Below are 18,046 nucleotides of genomic sequence, written 5' to 3' on the forward strand. Positions count from 1 at the left end.
ATTTGTTTACATTCAATTGGGATGTCTTTGATTTGATTCAATTGAAGTGCATTCTTGCCTACTAGAGTGTAATATTTTATCATGTATTTTATAATCATGAAAAAAATAATTGACAAATACCCTTGTCATGTGGCAATAAGAGATAATAAATGGATCACCTATATGATTATCTAGATGATTTCATCAAAATAAAGTGATGATATGAAGAAAAAGTAAGGGAGACCTTATGAATTTCAGGTGGCTGTGGCCAACTAATTAGAAGACATGAAGAAGTGTGACATGAAATGGATAGGCATGTAAAGTTGTGACATTTATCACTTAATATACATTTAAATATCACAGGTTATTTTGAATAATTTAGACTTAATAGGAATCATCTTCTAAGCAAGTAATATACCAAAAATGATCCACTGAAGCAAAAAAATTTATGTTTTCCAAAATAGTTGTAAGAGCTCAGATTTAAGTTATAGTGAAAATGGGTCTCCAACCTCATGCTAGTAACAGACTGAAATATATCAGGACAGTAAAATAAGTGTTACATTGCTTTTCTTTTGAGCAAAACAGAAGAAACACAATAAACAATCTATTAGAAGCACAAGAATCTATCAGTTTGGGGAATTTTGTTTGAATTATTTGGAAAGGCAGAGAAAATTAGAATGCTAGAATATTACTCATCTTTTAGTAGATAGATTTCCTATATTTATCATTAAATGTGATCAATAACATATCAGCACAATATATTGGTAGGTTTTCAAGGACATGAGAGGATGGAGATAAAGCTGAGTTTGATAATGTTATTTAGAGGTATAATGGGACCCAATCCTTCTATTCCCCAAACGTTGAAGACTCCCTTTCATCCTTCAAAAGACAGTTAAAAATACAAAAGAGGATAGATTCAACCCTTAACATCTTATTGACAGTACTCCTATTTTTACCTACTGATAATTATCATTCTACCACAGACCACAGAGTGGAATATTTTCACAAAGAAGCATCAGTAAAAACAATACAAATATTTGATAACAGAGACTCTATTTGAAATAGCCAAATGCTGTCTTTCTTCATCTCCAAGAAATTTCTGTCACAAGACTTTAAAGTACCATCATTGTTACCATTAATGATTGTTTCATTTGCTCCTAAATTCTGAAGTTGAGTTTAAACAATCTACTTGTTTTTTGAAAATGTAATTAAAGTTTCTTTCTACTGGAACAACTTGTGTTGTTATTCATATATTTGACAAAAGACTCTTGTAAATCATCCATTTAAACCTAAATCTGGGATATCCTAAAACAACAACAAAATCAACTAAACTGGGCTAAATGCCCAGATACTAGTCATGTGCCATTATACTCACATAAAGTGAGTGAAAAACAAAACAGCAACCGATAGAATTCTGGGGATGAGGAGGGGAATGGGAAAACTGAGAAATTGAGCTGAGTACAGAAGCTTGGTGAAAATTTGAAGGGAAGACAAAACTTAAATATGATGTAAAAGGAGCCCTTTAACCAGATATTTATTGAGTGTCTGCTGTGGGCAAGTTTCCATGTTCCTCCAAATCTCAGTTTCCTTATTTGTAAAAAAGTTAAATAACAAAATATTTCTGGATCTAACATCCTATGATTACAGGTATGGACCAGTGGGAAAAACTCTGTCTGAAGCAAAAAGATTAAGGTTCATATCACTGCTCTTATACTCTTATTACTAGAATGCCTTTGACTGAGTCACAATTTCTCTCGGTCTCATGTATTAAATTCATGTATTTCATAAGGGAGTTAGAATATTTGGGGGTTAAAAATTTTTCCAGCTATAGATCTATAATTTTTTTGAGTCTATGACTCTAGGAATGCATATAACTATATTTATATCATCTATATCTATAAAAATGTAGTAGAAGGCACACATTTAGGTACCTTTAAAGTGTTCATAATCTGAAGATAAAGGACAAAATTTGAATTTATAAATAAAAATATAAGACAAATGGTTGTTCAATATTAAAAAAGGTCACAAAATTCTATATACAATAAGGGGTATTCTAATTTGAATGAAGAAGTGGTCACTCTGGATTTGATCACATGAAAGCTTAAATAAAGTATTCCAGTTGACATGAGAAAAACAAAAGTATGTAGAAAGTGATGTATGAGGTTTTTATAGGATGAGAGAGAGACACACACATATATAAAAAAGGAGAGAAGAGAGGGGGGAGGAAGACAGAGAGAAGGAGTCGGGGGGAGATAGAGATTGATAGAGATAGAGATGAGAGAGATAATCTAGAGATGAGAGAGAGAGAGAGAGAGAGAGAGAGAGAGAGAGAGAGAGAGAGAGAGAGAATGAGAGATAGAAAGACAGAAACAGAGAAAGGCAAAGAAATAGAAGGGATATTGGAGTTCCTTGAGTCTAACTCCCTCATTTTACAGAGGATGGAAGAAATTAAATGAAATGTAGAAGGTCCCTCAGATTATAGGAGGTAACAGATGTTCAATTTTAACCCAGATCCTCAGTCTCCAAAACCAAGACTGTTCTCATTGTATCATGCTGCTTTTTAAAATATGTTAAATAGAGACTGTTTAGACCAACTCAACTGTACCTAAAGGGTTCAGGAAGGAGAGTGGATGGAGACCAAACTGGAAAGTCATATGAAGCCAGTCTGTGGCCAAACCAGGGAATTTGGACTCTCAACTATAAAAAGTGGGAGAAAAAGGTTTTTTTTTTGAGAAAAATGACACATGGTCCTAAATATTAGGAAGGTCCTAAAATATTAGGAAGATCAATGTTAGATAAATAGGTAGCAAGGTAGTGTAGGGATAGAATGTTTGGCCTGCAGTAGGGAAGATTCATCTTCCTGAGTTCTAATCTGGCCTCAAACACCCCAGGCAAGTCACTTAACTTTATATTCCTTAGTTTCCTCATCTATAAAATAAGCTGGAGAAAGAAATGCAAATGACCCCGGTATGCTTGCCAAGAAAATCCTGAATAAGAAGAGTTGGATAGGACTAAAATGATTGAACAATAACAATATATGTTAGATTAGATGAGACTCTTAGAATGGAACCTCAGTCCTCCCTAATTGAACCTAAATACTGAAACAAGTTCCTACTTTCAGATGCCAAATAATTAGCAATCCAGTTTCTGCTTGAACATGTTCAATAAGGTGAAATATACTATAAACTAAGGGAGACCATTCCACTTTTGGGAAACTCCATGTGTTTATAAGTTTTCCCTTTTGTTGAATCTAAATTGCCCTTCTAGTCATCATTCTTATTTTTTTTTTTTTTAGGCACAAATATAAGTAGTCCCTTTTCCACATAATAACATTTCAATGATTTGAACAAAGTCATCATGTCCTCCTGTATATCCTCTTTTCCAAGTTAAACCTTCTTGATTTCTTCAGCTGACTCAGATGGCAGAGAGTCAAGGCTCTTCATGTGGGTTGTTCATTGCTGGATGGTCTCCAGCTTATCAATCTCCTTTCTAAACACTGACACTGAAAACTGAACACAATACTCTGGATTAGTCCTTACCAGAAAAGCATACAGGACAATCTCTTCCCTATTCTTGCAACTTAATGCTTTTCATAAAAATGCCAAGTTTGCATTAATTTTTAAAAAATTTTACTTTATAAAATAAAAAAAGCATTTTCATATCATAGCATAAGAAAAAAAGATGATTGTACACAAAACTGCAAATGTACTATATATTCCTTTCAAATATACAATATTGTCTTGTAAATATAATTTTCCCCCCACTCCCTGTCCTAGAGTTGGCTACCATTAAGCACAAATGTGTTTGTATGTGGATGTGTGTTTGTCCGTGTGCATGTGTGCGTATGTGTATAAAATTAGCTTCCAAATTATCCTGCATATTAAGACTACAATCCACTAAATTCTGAAAATCTTTTCCATTCAATTTACTGTCTAATCACACCTTCTGTATTTTTTACTCATGAATTCCATTTTTTAAATTCATTAAATTTCATTCCATTAAACAGTTCAGCTGAAAGCTCTAATTCATCAAGCAAGTATTTTTCTTAGATCCTGAATGTAATTCATTGTATTAACTATCCTTCCTAGATTTATAGCAATTATATATTTTATAAACATGTCATTGAAAAAAAAAGTTGAATAACATATGGCCAAACACTCAGATTTCTGGGTCATTCAGTAAAACTTCCTTCTAACTTTACATTGAACCATTAATAAACATTGTTTGAATCCAGCTATTCAGCTAATCCTAAATCCATCTAATTGTACCAGAAGCTAAAATCCCTTTCTGGCTTTTCCACAATAATTGTAGAAAATGCTGAGATAATTCATCAATGACTTGCTAAAACTAAATAAAATATATTTTATTTTACCTGAGCTAGTAGTTAAGTAATTCTCTGAAGAAAAGATAAAATGTTAGGCAGATATGACTTATTTTTAATAAACACAGTCTAGTTAATAATAATAGTATTAATGATGATCATGATGATTATAATGGGATTTATATAATGCTTTAAAATTTGGAAATCGTTTTACAAATATCATCTCATTTTATTCTTCCCATGTCCCTGGGAAATAAACTATCATTTTCCTCATTTTATAGATGAAAAAAAATCTGAGGCAGCACAATTAATAAGCATTTAAGGCTGACTTTGAATTTAAATCTTTCTAACTCCAAATTAGGTGATCTATCCACTGAGGCATCTAGTTCCCCAGTAGATGACAACTAGTATAGAAAGGGAACCCAGTTGGAGGTTCCTGTGCCTATCAAGATATTCAATTCATTAGCCATGTAAAATTGTGACGAACACTAGAAGAGATTGTAAATTTAGGAATGAACCAGTGTGGTGATGGTAGAGATGAAAAAAGACCTGCCAGAAGCAAGAGATATTTTTTAAGAATGAAAAAGACTAAATGAACAATTGGAAGTGAAAGATAAGAAGCAGGATGGGAAAGGAGTCAAAGATTACAGGATTAAAGTTTGGATCCATTTTGAATGTGAGAATGAGGATACAACAGAAACAAATCAAGAGGAGGAACTGGATTTTTGATTGATATAGGTGTCAGAGTTGACTCAGCTTCAAGTCTAGACAATAATTTCAGAGGCTCTGGAGAAGAAGTCTACAAATGACAATATAATCAATAAAATATTACCAACTTGAAGTGTCTAATCTTTGATATTAAATTAGAGAATCATTCAAGAGAATTTACTTTCAGAATTATATGTTGGATATAATGTAAATAATGAAAATAAATAAGTTGAAAGCTTCTGATTTAAATTTGATAAATCCAAGAAAATTAATTAGTTGAAGAAAGTCAGCCTTTTTGACATTATCAGCTTGGAAAACTGGGAAAAGAGCTTGATATAAATTAGCTTTAAATATTATACAGCATACCACAATAAGCTGACATAAAAATGTGGTCTGTAAATAAAAGGTCATATTTTTTAAAGTGTAAGAATTGCAAATGCAAATTGTTCATATAAAAATTAAAAAGGTGAGCTAACAACAATTGGAAAGATAAAGGTAATTATTGCAGTTATTTTGCCCAATTAGACCACAAAACAGAGGAAATAGATGAGTACTTATAAAATATAAAAACCCAGATTAACACAATAAAGCATAAGACATTTAAATAACTCAATGTTAAAAAATAATTTGAATAACTCACAAATGAACTCCCAAAGGGAAAACAAAACAAAACTCTAGAACCAAAAGGATTTACAAGGGAATTCTATTAAAAATTCAAAGCACAATTGATTCTAATACTGCAAAAAGTCTTTGCAAAAATAAAAAAAAAAGACACATTTCTAATAGCTTCTATTATACAAAGAGACTTTGACATCCCAACCAGGGAGTGACAAAGTAAAGAAAAAAAGAGATACCTTTCAAAATTATGGCTTAGGGAAGAATTGTTACTCAAACCAGGAATAAAAGGAATTATAAAAGACAAAAGAAATAATTTTGATGATAGAAAATTTAAAAGCTTTTCCATGAACATAGTTACTCACTAGAAATGTTTAAGTACAAAATATGTATATCAAATATCACTGATTAAAAATCTGATGTCACAGATGCATAAATATTGTGATGTATGTGAACATGTGCATATATGAACACAAATATGTATGTAACACATGTATTTGCATGTGTATATATATATATGTATATAAAAATAAATATAAAATTGGCATGCTAACAATAGCCACTTCTAAATGGATAATGCTCAAAACATCTGAAGTGCCATGTTAGTGGTGGTAGTTGTGAATAAATAATTTTTAAAAAGCAGCCATCTTTGTTCCCTTCTGGTTTCATTGCTAGATTGGAGATTTCTTGTGAACAATCTGCTCTGTTTTGATTATTTTCACCTTATGTTAGATCTTATTTGGATGCATTGCGGATTCATTAAAGTCAAAATAAGATATATAAACAAATATCTGCAAGAATATACACATGTAGATTTCATAAATTCACAACAGTAAAAAGTGGGGCCTCCGAAGGAATAATTTCAGAGCAATGAAAAGATTGAAAGTTGCAGGGAAGACAGCAAGCTAAACTTCTTAACAATAAAAAGTACACAAAAGTAGGACAGGTTGACCTCCATGGAGGTCTTAAGTGAAAGGTAAATGGCCATTTGTAGAAGAGGGGATACTTTTCATGTATTAGTCAGAGCCAAGGGTCTTAGGTGGTCTGTGATGTTGTAAAACTCTATGACTACATAAGGTCAGCTTGGTTTGGTGACTAAAGAAGGAGTTACAAAGCTAGGAAGACTTGATTTCCATTCCAGCTTCTGATAGTTGTTGATTTTGTGATTCTCAATACCCCAAGAAACTCTCTAAGACCATAAATTCCAGATAAGTTGCCAAAATACATTTAGCAGAATTTTCCTCATCTCAGTTTCTTTAAATAACTTAGCATATATATGGTACTTGAAAATTTTCAGTGTGGATATTACTTTTATCTCTAGTTTTCAGGTGAGAAAACTGAGGCACAGAGAGTTTAAGTGAGTTGCCCAGCTTTTCACAGCGAGGGAACATTTGAAGAGGATTGGAACTAAGGTCTTGATGAATATACTTGATATTTATTTGCCTGTAAAAAAACAAATGCCTATTTGGCTCTTTTCAATAATAACGTGATTCAAGCAATTCTAGTAAACTTGTGTTGTGGAAAGTATATCTGCATTCGGAAAGAGAACTGAATGTGGATCAAAGCATAGTATTTTTGCCTTTTGTTATTGTTTTCTTCCTTGTTTTTTTTCCCTGTGGTTTTTTCCCTTTTGATATGATTTTTCTTATATAGCATGATGAATATGGAAATATGCTTAGAAGAATTGCACATGTTTAACCTATATTGGTTTGCTTGCTAACTAAAGGAGGAGATAATAGGGGAAGGAAGGGAGAAAAATTTGGAACACAAGGTTTTGCAAAGGTGAATGCTGAAAATTATCTTTGTACATATTTGAAAAAAAACTATAAATAAGAATAAAAAAAAATCACAGTGGATAAAGTACCAGATCTGATATCAGGAAGATTCATGTTTCTCAGTTCAAGTCACTTCCTGTTTGCCTCAGTTTTCTCATCTGTAAAATGATCTGGAGAAGAAAATGACAAACCACTCCAGTATCTCTGCCAGGAAATCCCAAATAGGGTCATGAAGAATCAGACATGACAAAGAATGTTTACTCAAATCATATCACAGGTATCAGTCTCTATCCTTAGCTTCTCAAGATAGTTTCTATTTCTTTTTTTTACTTTAAAAAAGCTACAGAGAGGGTGACTGTACTATATTAAATAAAACTATTCAATATATCTAAACCTCTCCTTGAAGTCAAAGGCTCAGATCTCTCTTTAGAAGTGTAAAATAAATATTCTTCCCCAAAGTCAGAATATATGTTCAAAGTTTCGAGCACTCCCCATGTCAAAATACGTTCTTGTAAATATCCAGCCCTCTTCTGAAGAGCATCCCCTTTGATATATCAGCTGAACTTCACAAGGCTTGCACATAGTGGTTTGTAATTGCCTTGAGCAGCTAATCCACCAAGCATTCTTCCTGTGAAACAGGTCAATGATGCTATTCTAGCAATCTGTTGAAAAAGAAAAGCTCCCAAAGCAGATAGTGTGAGAAAATAGGTAAGTGTTTTATATGTCTAACTAGTCCTTTCTCACCTATTGTCTTTCCAAATTCCTCATTTATAAAAATGGAGGAGGATGGCAGAAAGACAGCCCATCAGGCATTTCTAAATATATCCTTCTTCATTTGTCTAAAGAGCTCTTGTCTCCTAGGACACATAATGGTTGTTCAATTGCTTTTAATGGAGGTTTGGGGGATGGAGTGATGCTCAGTACCACACAATACAGAACAGATCTCCATCCCATAGAGAGAATGCTGGATTTGGAGTATGGGCACTTGGATACAAATTCATGATCCTTACTACCTGAATGCTGTTGGGAAGATCAATTAACCTTTCTGAGACTCTGTCAAAACAAAGTCAAGAAGCATTTAAGAAGTACATACTATGTATCAGGCATTTTGCTAAGCACTGATGATACAAAGAAAGACAAAGCAAATTTTTGTTCCTGTTCTGAATTAGCTCACAGTCTAATAAGGCATCATGAAACAACAATGTATAAACAAGATATATAAAGAATAAATTGGATATAATCTCAGAATACTAAGGAGGTCTAGGGAGGGCTTCTTGGAGAAGGTAAGACTTGAAGGAAACCAGTGAAGCCAGGAGGTACAAATAATAGGGAGAGAATTCCAACCATGGAGAACAGTCAATGAAAATGTTAGAATTGAGAGAGGGGGAGTGTCTTGTGAGAAACAGAAGGAGGTCAGTGTTATTGGATGTCAAATTATGTGTAAAGGAATAAGATTTAAGATGATTGGAAAGGTAGAAAGGGGTGAGGTTATGAAGAGCTTTGTAAACCAAATAGACAATTTTATATTTGATGTTGGAGTCACTAGGGCATCATTGAAGTTTACTGAATTGGGTTGGGGAGACAACATGATTATACCTTCCTTTGAAGATAACACTTTGATTTTCTCATTATGTAAAATGATGGGGAGGGAGTTAGATTTGGTACCCTCTAAAGTTTCTTCCATTACCACATTTATGAAAATGAGAGCATCAGAAATACATCCTCCCCCCCCCCCCCACAAAATCACATGTGCCTTTAAGAATATTTTTCTAGAATTAGCTAAGCTTCAGGAAAGACAAAGAAATGGATGCATAATAACTGAATAGTTTTTTTGGGGGAAGGAGGGTTTCAATCACAGGAAATACACAATACCTTCCTCTGAGCTACTGGTTAAGTAATTCTCTGAAGAAAAGATAAAATGTTAGGCAGGTATGACTTATTTTTAATAAACATATTCTAGTTAATAATAACAGTGGTATTAATGATGATCATGATGATTATAATGGGAATTATATAATGCTTTAAAATTTGGAAATTGTTTTACAAATATCATCTCGTTTTATTCTTCCCATGTCCCTGGGAAATAAACTATCATTTCTCTCATTTTATAGATGGAAAAAAGTCTGAGGCAGCACAATTAATAAGCATTTAAGGCTGAATTTGAATTTAAATCTTTCTAACTCTAAATTAAGTTATCTATTTACTGAGGCATCTAGTTCCCCCTGTACATGACAACTGGTATAAAAAGAGAACCCCGTTGGAGGTTCCTGTGCCTATCAAGGTATTTGATGCATTAGTCATGTATAATTGTGAGGAACTGGTGGTAGGGAAAGTAGAATCTTTGATAGGTCAATCACTGGCCCATTCAAGGGCCCTTTTGGAAATCTCTTCCCTGTCATGGGATTTACTAGGATGCCTAAACAGAACACAAACTTTTAGCTTTAGAAAGATGCATCATCAGCATTTGTTAAAGGCAAATTTCTTGGCTGGTAGCAAAACCAGTGATCTGCTTATTGAGCTAAAGAAAATGATGACATAAGGGAAAACTTACAAAGCCTGGGACAGAATCTCAGTGAAAACTGTTAAAAGTTTTTCCCAATGGTCCCAAATTATTACAAATGCCAATACAGTATCTCTTCCCAATTACTTCCAATGGCAGAAGAAACAAATCTCCGTTACAGTGAATAGGATGCTTTCTTGGTCTCTCTTAAATTTCAATATCTCTTTAAATTGGGTCTATTTCTCTGATGAAATAAAAGCAGTTCTCTTAAAGTGAGTTTTCATTTACAATACTTTAGAGGGAACCTACAGAGCATTATTTTATTTCTCTTGTTTCCTATAAACAGAAGGTATAAACAAAGGTGTTTGTCCTTTGTTCTGGAAGAGAACAATGACATCAGGGAGATGACACCATGACATACATTGGTTTCAAATCCCAGCTCTGTCACTTACCATTTATGTGATCTTGGACAAGTCACTTCAAAATCCTCTTCTCATTTATAAAAGGAAGGGTATGGACCAGATGGCCTCTATAGTACCTTCTAACTCTAAACTGATAGTACTATCCCATAATTCACTGATTATGAGTAGACTGAATACTCACAGTCAACAATCGTGCATATTTATCATTGCTGCACTAAAATTATATTCCCCATAGTAAACAGTCTTCAAATGCATTCCATCTGTTAATGTTTTCCAAAAACTGTACAAACCTTCCTTTTTGTCTTCTGGAGTCAGCTTCACTTTTGTGTCTGTTATATCCTTGAAGGAAGCCAGGAAAAGTACTACATCTCCTTTCTCATTTTTGATAGGGACAATGTCTAAGAGGCACCAAAATGAAGACCCTGAAATAGAAAAAAAAATCATTTAATTTCATGTTACCTTTTCTCTCTTTCTCTCTTAAGGAAAAAAATAAAAACAAGGCATAAGATTAACTGATATAACTTTAAAGAGGGGGAAAAACTATTTTAAAAATAAAGCATCAAGATCAATAGAAATTTAGCTCACTCAAATCACTAACTGCATCATCAATTAGAATACTACCTTTGGAAATCAGTCATTCATAGAAATACAGCATTTATCTGTATCATTCTTGCTTTCTTCAGTCTCATTCATTTATTTTTAAAAATTTCTGCTTGATGTTGGGACACTCTATTTTAAGAAACTCTTATACTGAGCATGCCTGGACTTATGAAAAATCCTGCTAATGAGGTGAGTTTTTTCTTTTTGTTTTTATAAAATAAACAATTAAGTCTAATCCTTTCATCTTCAGAAAGTAGATGAACCAAGGCAACATCACCATCATCATCTCCATCCTCATCCCCATTAGCATTCATTCACTTTTGTATGGTACCTAGAATTGTTATGTAGACTTTATATTTTTGTTGTTATTGAGTTGTTTCAGTTGTTTTCATTTGGTGATCCTATTTGGTGTTTTCTTGATAAAGATCCTGAAGTGGTTTGTCATTTTCTTCTCCAGCTTATTTAAAGACAAGGAAACAGGCAAATACAATTGACTTGTTCAGAGTCACAGGGCTAGTAAATATCTGAGACTAAATATGAACTCAGGTCTACCAGACTCCAGGTCCAGTATTCTATCTACATGTCATCAGCTGTTGTACAAAGGTCATCCCATTTGGTATATGAAACTATTTATATTATTATTATTATTATTATATAACATATGATAATATAATTATTATTATATACTAACATTACATAGATCTCTATTATATGTATAATATATTATTCCTTTATAACAGATGAAAAATAGAGATTGAGAATTAAATGGTTTGTTCCTGGTTATAAACCAGTCATATTCTGTGGCAGAATTTTAATCTTGTTCTTTTTAACTATAGGTCTATTGGGCTATCTGTCCTACCATACTGCTTCTCTAAAACTAGATTGGTATAAAAATCAAGCCAAAATATCTCAGCTTAAATGCAGATTTCTATATTTCTAGGCTTAGGTTATCCATGCTTTGTTATCAACTTCTTTGTGATCTCAGGGAAATCAATTCACTTCTCTAGCTCTTCAGTTCCTTGATATATAAAATAATAAGCTGGGACTAGATATATAAAAAGTATGGGACTTGGAGTCAGAATACCTAAGTTCTGCCACTTACTATCCATATGACCTTTTGAGTCACTTGAAATTCTAGAACCTAACACTTCAGCTGTAAGATGGAAATAATTGTCCATTTTTCAAAAGGTGTTTTGATGGATCAAATGAGAGAACTCCTTGAGGGTACAAAGCTCTAGTCATATAGTAGATCCTTAATAAATTAGCTTTATAATTCACAACACAATGAGAAAATGAAGAAGAAGATGATGATAAAGCTAACTCATATTTGCATAGAATTTTAAGCTTTACAAAAACATTTCTGAATGTCAGGGAATACAAGTATTATTGGACTTTTTGTAGACTAAGACCTTGAGGTTCTGAGAAAATTAGTAGCTTGCTTACTAACATATACACATACTCTGACAGTAACAGAGTAAGGGCTTGAACTAAATTATTCTGACATAAATAACTCTTCATTTTGGGAACCGTGGAATTGGACCTTTGATTTTATCCATGTAAGAAGCTAAGAAGGAGGAATTTTTTAAGAGACAATTCAGATCTGAATCAGTTTTACAATTAAGTCTTGTAGAGTTGTCTGGGGGTACTGAGATGTCAAAAAATCTTTCCATGGTCATACAGCTAATTCTCAGGACAGGTTATCAACACTCTTTCCACTCCCTGCATAGATTTTCTATAAAAATGTGAGCAATTATTACTGTTACTTAGTTGGCACCCTGATAAAGGGGTTGGACTTGAAATTCTGAAAACTGATTGTGAATTCTGCCTCAAATACTTAGTATCTGTGTGGATTTGGGTAAGTCACTTAACCCCTTTTTATCATAAAATATTATTACTTATACTAATAACTAACTTAAAAAGGTTATTGTAAAGATCAAATGACATAACACGTAAATTGCAAAACTAGGAGTGCTATATGTGTTAATTATTATTATCATCTGAATTTAATGACATTTAGTTATACTTTCTAAAACTTGACCACCAATTACTCTTTTCATCTATCAATCAATTTAGAGCAGGTATGATCCATTTTCTTTATATACTTTATATATTCAGACTAGAGTCAAAAATTTCCAAAAGTAAATATTTAAAAAAAAAAGAGTTAGAGAGAAAGGGGGAGAGTGAAAGTGAGAGAGAAAGAAAAAGAGAGAAAGCTACAGAGAGAGAGAGAGAGAGAGAGAGAGAGAGAGAGAGTGTGTAGTGTGTGTGTGTGTGTGTGTGTGTGTGTGTGTGTGTGTGTAAGAAGTATGTGTCATAGTACCAAATGAAATGAAGACTGAATAAATAGCTGACCAGAAAAGCAATCTTCTCTAACCAGCACTTAATAGGCTTTCTATCTTATATTTCACCTTTTAAGAAATTCCAGAAATAATCCAAGACATGGCTCTTAATTTTGATTGTACTATGGTCTAGAGCAATTTGCAAATACAATAAAAATCTTATTAACTGGAGTTTTACCAATTTCTGTTTTGTGAGTTTGATTTGACTTTGACAGACTCTTACCTTGGTATTTGTCTATGGAAGAAGAAGTTTGCTAAGCAAAACTGAATGGATAAAAATACATAGGGCATGTTTAACCTGCTTAAAAGTGCAACTTGCTTTTTAAAGACTTAGTTCATTAATTATTTGTATGCAGTTTAATGCAGAAGTACAGCTGTGGAGTCTAAAAAGCTGGAGGGGAAAACCCCAAATTTTCCAGTCTTGTTTCTCAATATATCAGGATAAAATCATGGGAGTCAAAAGCCCCAAATCAGGTATTACAGCCTTAGTGTTACCAAGGCTGATCAAGCTTCTGTATTAATTTTTCTTTTTATGTCCCAATATTAGTCATGTGCATTTAGCCTGCATGTCCCTGACTCCTTTGAAACTTCTCTATCTGAGCTTCAATCTCTCCATCCTGACATTAAGAGTTTGAACCCATCTTTCATTCCCCAATGATTGTCATATTCAATGATGCAGACTGACACTAAAGATGTGTAGCCATGTTCCCCTCCCCCATCCTGTGTGACTTTTGTCCATATCTCTGGCTTACAGGAGTCTAACTTTAGATGTAGGTGGATCTTTAGGCTTTGTTTATTCCATGAAACTTTCCATGATTTTGTCAAAATACAAGAGTCCGTCTTTTTAAGCAAACCAACAGAATGCATAGATGGTCCACGCCTCATCTTTCATGTTATCATATGACCAGCCTATCATTTCTTTTGATCAGACATTTCCCTTATGTCATCTTTTAATCATGATTTTTGAAGTTTCTCATTGGCTGGAAGAAATGAAAGCATTTATTAAGTCCCTAGTATGTGCCAAGTACTGTGCTATGTACTTCACAAACAAAATCTCATTTCATCATGGATAGTTCCTATTACTACACTATTTCACAGTTAAGGAAACTGAGGCAGGTAGAAATTAAGTGACTTGTCCAGGTCACATGGCTGTGAGCTGTTCTGAGGCTAGATTTGAAATCAGAGCTGGATTTCAAGGCCAACACTCTATCCACTATTCCTCCCATCTGGTATATGTTACAGCCCACTCAAATCCACTATGTGCTTCTCCATTGCCTCCTGAGAAAAATTCATTTACAATTCTTTGAAGACTATTGAACTGCATGTCTATCAGCTATATAAGAACATTTCATAAATTTCAAAACTGTTAACACTGCATGACCTTTCCTTACAGTTTTATCTCAGAGACTCAAGTTCTCATCAATATATCTCAATTTCACACCTTTTTTTTCTTTTTTAAGGTTTCTTATTTCTCCTTTTTATTTTATTGTAGCTTTTTATTTACAAAACACATGCATGGGCAATTTTTTCAGCATTGACCTGTTGTGTCCTGCTTTCTAGAGCCCCCACACAGGGGTGATTAAAATATACCTTCCTATTGGAGAAGTGATGAGACAAGACTCCTGAGGATGGTGGGAAAATGGAGTCCATTTATTTCAAGAGCTTTCCTCTTTTTATAACGTAACAAAAATAACTCTTGAGCTCATAGGACCGCATAAACAACTTGCTATGTAGTTTGCCACCTGGTATCACTCTGCTTCAATCTCAACACTGGTTGTCACTGCTCCCTGACTTCTCAGGAAGGCCAAGAGCCCTTAGGAGAGATGGGGAGCCGAACCAGGACATTGTCAGCAGGTTCCCTCTCTGGTGAAGGGTCTTATACCTTATCCAGAGTTTCCCCACTGACGTGACCCTCTACAATGACCCTTGCAAAACTTTCTATTCCAAATTTTTCCCTCCTTCCCACCTTTCCCAGATGGCAGGTAATCTAATACATGTTAAATATGTTAAAATATATGTTGAATCTAATATCTCTTATATACATACTTATACAATTATCTTGCTGCTCAAGGAAAATCATGTAAAAAAGGGAAAAAAAATCTGAGAAAGAAAATAAAATGCAAGTAAACATCAACAGAAAAAGTGAAGATGCCGTGTTGTGCTCCACACACAGCCCCCACAGTCCTTGCTATGACTACATATGGCTCTCTTCATCACTGAAAAATTGGAACTGATTTGAATCATTTCATTGTTGAACAGAACCCCATCCATCAGAATTGACCATCATATAATCTTGTTGCTGTGTATAATGATCTCCTGGTTCTGCACATTTCACTTCGCATCAGTTCATGTAAGTCTCTCCAGGCCTCTCTGAAATCATCCTGCTGGTCATTTCTTACAGAACAGTAATATTCCATAACATTCATATACCATAATTTATTCAGCCATCCTCCAATTGATGGGCATCCATTCAGCCTCCAGCTTCTAGCCACTACAAAAAAGGCTGCCACAAACATTTTTGCACATGACTTTCACACCTTCTTAAAAAGATACCCTGTGCATTTAAAAGCACAGAAGCTTTATTATTTTGAATTCTACAAGAACAACATAAGAACCATCATTTTTCTCTCAAATCCTTTCTCCTAATTTCCTTATTTCTATTGGGAGTGCCACTATCTTCTCCTTTAACCATCTTCATTACCTGGCAGTAATTTTTGATCTCTCCTCTTCCTTATCTCCCTTCCTCCATATTTAATAAGTTCTCAAATCATGTAGACTCAGATCCTAATTCTATAGCACACTTCAATTTATCCCCTTCTTTTCAGTCATTCAAATATCACCACTTTTTAGTTCTAATACTGCCCTTCTAGACTCTTACAATAGCTTCCAAATTAATCTACCTGCTACTGGCCTCTTTCCTCTCCAATTTATTCCAAATCATCTAAAATTTATGTATGCTTGGAACAGCAGAATTCCTATTCCTTTGAGGTCTCATGTTTACAGTAGGTTTTGGTTGCAGCTGATGGCCTGCTTCAGATCTCAAGCTTCCATGTATAGAGGTCTTTGCATAGAGGGAGTCAGGAATAAAAAGCTGACTGCCTGTGTAATGTGTATATAGGGCAGCTAAGTGATGTAGTGGATACAGTGCTAGATTGGAAGGCAGAGTACCTGAGTTCAAAACTGACTTGGATACATATTAGCTGTGTGATCCTGTGCAAGTCTCTTAATCCTATTTGTCTCAGTTTCCTCATCTGTAAAATGAGCTGGAGAAGGAAACAGCAAGCCATTCCAGTATCCAATCCAATATGACCAAAAAAACCCCCAAAAAACAACCCAAATGGAGTCACAAATAATTGGACACAACTGAAAAACAACTGAACAACAACAAATGTATATATGCCCAAATATCTTAAGATAAAGGCCTTGAGAGAATGTAAGGTATGAGTTCAGCCAAGTACCACAAGATGCTATCATTCCCTTTTTCTCCTTCTGTTATCAAAGTTTAAGAATTAGCAGAGACATTAATCTTTTGGGGGAATAGAGACAATGAGCACTTGTAGTCACCACATTCAATGTCTGCTGAGATGAATATGTTCTCCTATCTTTTTTCCTACTTCTCTGTGATCCCTGTTATCCATTATCATTCTAATATACCTTCTAGGATCTCCTAACTTCTGTTTTAGTCTTTTCATTCTACTCTGCTTTATTCTAAGTCTCTTGACTTTACATTGTGTCATCTGAAGAACTTCAGGAGTTGATCTATAGTCTTTAGAAGTTCAGGAGGTTTTCCTCTGTTCAAATTATTCTCTCACACTTGAGAACTCAAGCACACATACATAGTACTACCTCACTGAACACCCTACTCTTTTGATTTATCAGTATCCTAAACTTCCAAAACTTCTATCTTCATTTCAACTCACTTATACACAGTGTATATAAGTATACATTTATACACTTATAGCTATAGTCTTGATTTCATCATTACCTAGGATTTATTCCACTGCCATAATAAAGAATCTCCGAAGTTCCTTTCATCAGTTAACACTTCTTATCTTTCAGTCTTTCCTGTTTCACCCCTTCTGAATCTATTTTAATCTTCACTATGATTCAGTTGCTCTCAACCACTTTGTCCTTTGCTCTAACATTGATATATTCATGCCCCTCTATAAGTTAATTTATTTAACAGTATACTACCACTCTACACTATTATGCTTTGGGTTATCTACATCATCTCTTTTCCATTTTTTTACATGTGATGCTAAACATTCATGAAGGAGGTTATAGAATCATACTGATTAGGTTTATTACAAATTTATGTTTGTTAATTTCAACTAGATCCTAATATCCTTTTCTTGTTTTCCTGAATGATTCTCTATTAGACCTTACTATTCACAACATTCTCTTCTCTCCTTTGTCCTCCTACATCACCTCTCAATTTTCTCAGTGATGGACAATACTTTTTAGTACCAATATCTCCTCACTTCTCTTCCTTATGTTTCTTCTTCATCATCTCTCATTCTTTCTTCCTTTCCTTTTTTTCTATTGAAGCTTAACCACTTTCTCTAGACTTTTGATACCATTTCAGTATGTCATTCTATAATTTACCTTCTCTTTTATCTTTTGCTCCCCTTAAGCCTGTCTTTATCCATGATTCTTATTAAAAATATTTATTTATTTAAAACTAAATACAAAATGAGAAAAAACCAAAAGAGACAAAAAAGACAAAAAAGGAAAATTAAAAACAAAACAAACCATTGTCATGTATCCAGTAGAACATAATGGAGGAT

At 33.8% G+C, this 18,046-nt stretch overlaps 1 protein-coding gene across 1 annotated transcript in view; it reads right to left on the reverse strand.

Annotated features, from left to right (window-relative positions):
- KCNH8 (potassium voltage-gated channel subfamily H member 8) overlaps nt 1-18,046 on the reverse strand; it is a 291,316-nt gene that overhangs the window by 235,951 nt on the left and 37,319 nt on the right. The window contains exon 3 of the mRNA XM_051962339.1: nt 10,611-10,742. Coding sequence (XP_051818299.1) covers nt 10,611-10,742 — 132 coding nt within the window. The remainder of the gene's footprint in view (nt 1-10,610; nt 10,743-18,046) is intronic.

Source organism: Antechinus flavipes, chromosome 5, assembly GCF_016432865.1.
Source record: "Antechinus flavipes isolate AdamAnt ecotype Samford, QLD, Australia chromosome 5, AdamAnt_v2, whole genome shotgun sequence".
Classification (NCBI taxonomy): Eukaryota; Metazoa; Chordata; class Mammalia; order Dasyuromorphia; family Dasyuridae; genus Antechinus; species Antechinus flavipes.